The sequence below is a fragment of the Lupinus angustifolius genome, unplaced genomic scaffold (genome assembly GCF_001865875.1).
Source record: "Lupinus angustifolius cultivar Tanjil unplaced genomic scaffold, LupAngTanjil_v1.0 Scaffold_181_13, whole genome shotgun sequence".
In the NCBI taxonomy this organism is placed as follows: Eukaryota; Viridiplantae; Streptophyta; class Magnoliopsida; order Fabales; family Fabaceae; genus Lupinus; species Lupinus angustifolius.
This window is the reverse complement of record NW_017726589.1, coordinates 19,439-21,924: the sequence shown is the minus strand read 5'-3', so window position 1 is coordinate 21,924 and position 2,486 is coordinate 19,439. Positions and strand designations below refer to the sequence as shown.

Below are 2,486 nucleotides of genomic sequence, written 5' to 3'. Positions count from 1 at the left end.
TTAGATCCCAGGATACGAGGAATTTGTGTCTGCCTTCTTTTCATAATCCTCACTAATGATCTTCCTGTCTTTTCAGTTGTCAGAACACAACTTGAATATAAATTTTTTTTTAAAAATTAATACTTTCATTTTATTCCATTTCTTTCAAGTAGAGCTCAAGATACTCTTAGAAATGAACAACAAAATCAACGCATTGTAATAAAACCACAGGAAAACAGGACCCATTTGTAGTGGAAAATGGAATTTAAAATATAGAAGAAAAATAAAAAGAGTATACATACCTAACTTCAAGTTCAAAAACAATCAGTGGAATCTTAGAGGGGGTGGAATTGCAAAGGTCAGTGTTGATAGTGTCCAATAAATAAAGACACCCTGACTGACAATGTTATTCCTTTGTTCCACAAGCTGCATACAAGCACCCAGTCCTTGAGGCACAACAGTGGAAGGTCATTTTTAACCACTGGTTTGCGCACTTCAATAAGCAGCAATAGGCATATACACATTTGTAGTTTTATTAAGTACAAACTTAGTACCAGAGATCGGTTTCCGAATTAGAGCTTCCTTGATGCGGTCAGCTTCACTAGACATTCCAGCCTTCATGAGACAGGACGTTAAATTATTTATAGTGATTTCATCAGGGGCACAACCAACTCTCAACATCTTATCAAAGATGCCAATTGCTTCATGCATTCTCCCTTTCATACAATGTCCAATAATAAGAATGGTATATGTCAACTTATCAGGTTTGCACTTCTTCTCCTCCATTTCTGCTACAATTTTATTAGCCTCATCAACTTTCCCAGATTTGCAATATCCATCAATAACTGGATTGTAGACAAACGGTTGGGGAACAATGTTGCTCTGCTTCAACAGTCTTAAAATGTCACGAGCCTCATGTAGTCTGCTGTTCTTGCACAGACCACTGACAAGAACCGAGAAAGTATATAAACTCAAACAAATATTTCTTCTATTCATTTCATGCCACATTTCCAAGGCATGGCTCACCTGTCCAGCTCGAAAATAGCCATCAATTATGGATGTGAAAGTAGCAACATCGGGGAGACAACCATGAATGAGCATCTTCCCATAAAAGGCTAGCGCAGAATTCAAATCACCAGCCTTACCAAAGCCATCAATAAGAGCATTAAAAGTATATGTACTAGGCTTAATTCCGGACATAATCAATTCATCGAAAAGCAAAATCCCATCCTCCATCTTACTCAACCTGCAATACCCTGATATTATTGTTGAATAACTAACTACATCAGGGGCACACTCACCTTTCAAAGCAACTTCTTTGAGCAGACTTCTCGCTCTATCGACCTCATGAATTCTACACAAACCATGTATAAGAATGTTATACGTGAATATATCAGGTGAACAACCAATACTCATGAAATCATCGAGAAGCTTAAAAGCCTCGTTAATTTCTCCGGCCCTGCACAAACCCCGTATCAAAATATTGATTGTGTAAGTTTCCGGATAATAATGCGTCCTCATAAGCTCCCTAATCAAAACAACAGCATCACCTACTTTGTTCTGTTTTATCAAAAAGTTAAACAAGTCATTATAAACAACAGACTTCACTGGAACATTATTGCGCTGAACATCATATAGCAACATCTTCGATATATCGAACCTCCCAGCCAGCGCATACGACGAAACCAAAAACCCTAACAACAAATTATCAGGCAACTGCCCATCACACCTCATCCAATCATACACTAATTTCGCGGAGCCATGAAAACCCGATTGACAAAGCGACCTTAGAAGCATATTATAAGTACAATAAGAATGACTCAAATTCAACCTTTCTCTACTAAATTCAACAAACTTAAACCCCAAATTAGGATTGTGCAACCTAGTAATAACATCCGTAACAATCGAAGGAGTTAAATGCTTACTAAAATAACTTATAAACCTATCCAACGAGTTATTCCTAACAAAAACAGTGCAAATTAACTTAACAAACCAAGTTTCAGCCCTTCTAATTGGACCAATTTCTTCCGACGAGGCGCGATAAACATCTATATTGGAAGAAATAGGGTTTAAAATTGATAAAGCCATCTGCTTCGTTACGCCATCGATTGTATCATCCTCGTGGCCGCATATGCAACCGGTTCTGATTTTTCTAACCCCACGCGCGTGTTTCGGAGGGTGAGATTCACGATTCTTGTTCTTGTTCTTGTTCTTCTCCATTAAGGTGAAGAAGAAATGCATAATGATGAGGATCGATGACCATTAAAAATTGAAAAAGTAAATGGGGAATTTGAAATCGGGAACACGAGTGAGTGGTGAAAAGTTAAGATCTATAGTGATTTGTGGCAAAATTGAAGGTGTGATGTTAAGAATTGGGGGTAATGGGGTGAAATTAGGGTTGATGAGAAAATCAGTGACGGCACAATGAAGATAACGAATCGAACAGAGGAATGTGTTTTGAAGGCATTCTTCTTTTGGGTTAGGGCTATGGCACCAATTAGCTCAAA

The 2,486-nt window shown here is 37.9% G+C and overlaps 1 protein-coding gene across 1 annotated transcript; it reads right to left on the bottom strand.

Moving 5' to 3' along the window:
• Window positions 1–405: 405 nt before the first annotated feature.
• Window positions 406–2,486, bottom strand: LOC109340484 (pentatricopeptide repeat-containing protein At2g06000-like). Its single transcript, XM_019578192.1, has one exon. It carries the CDS (start codon window positions 2,218–2,220, stop codon window positions 475–477), a length of 1,746 nt encoding a protein of 581 aa, XP_019433737.1. The 5' UTR covers window positions 2,221–2,486; the 3' UTR covers window positions 406–474.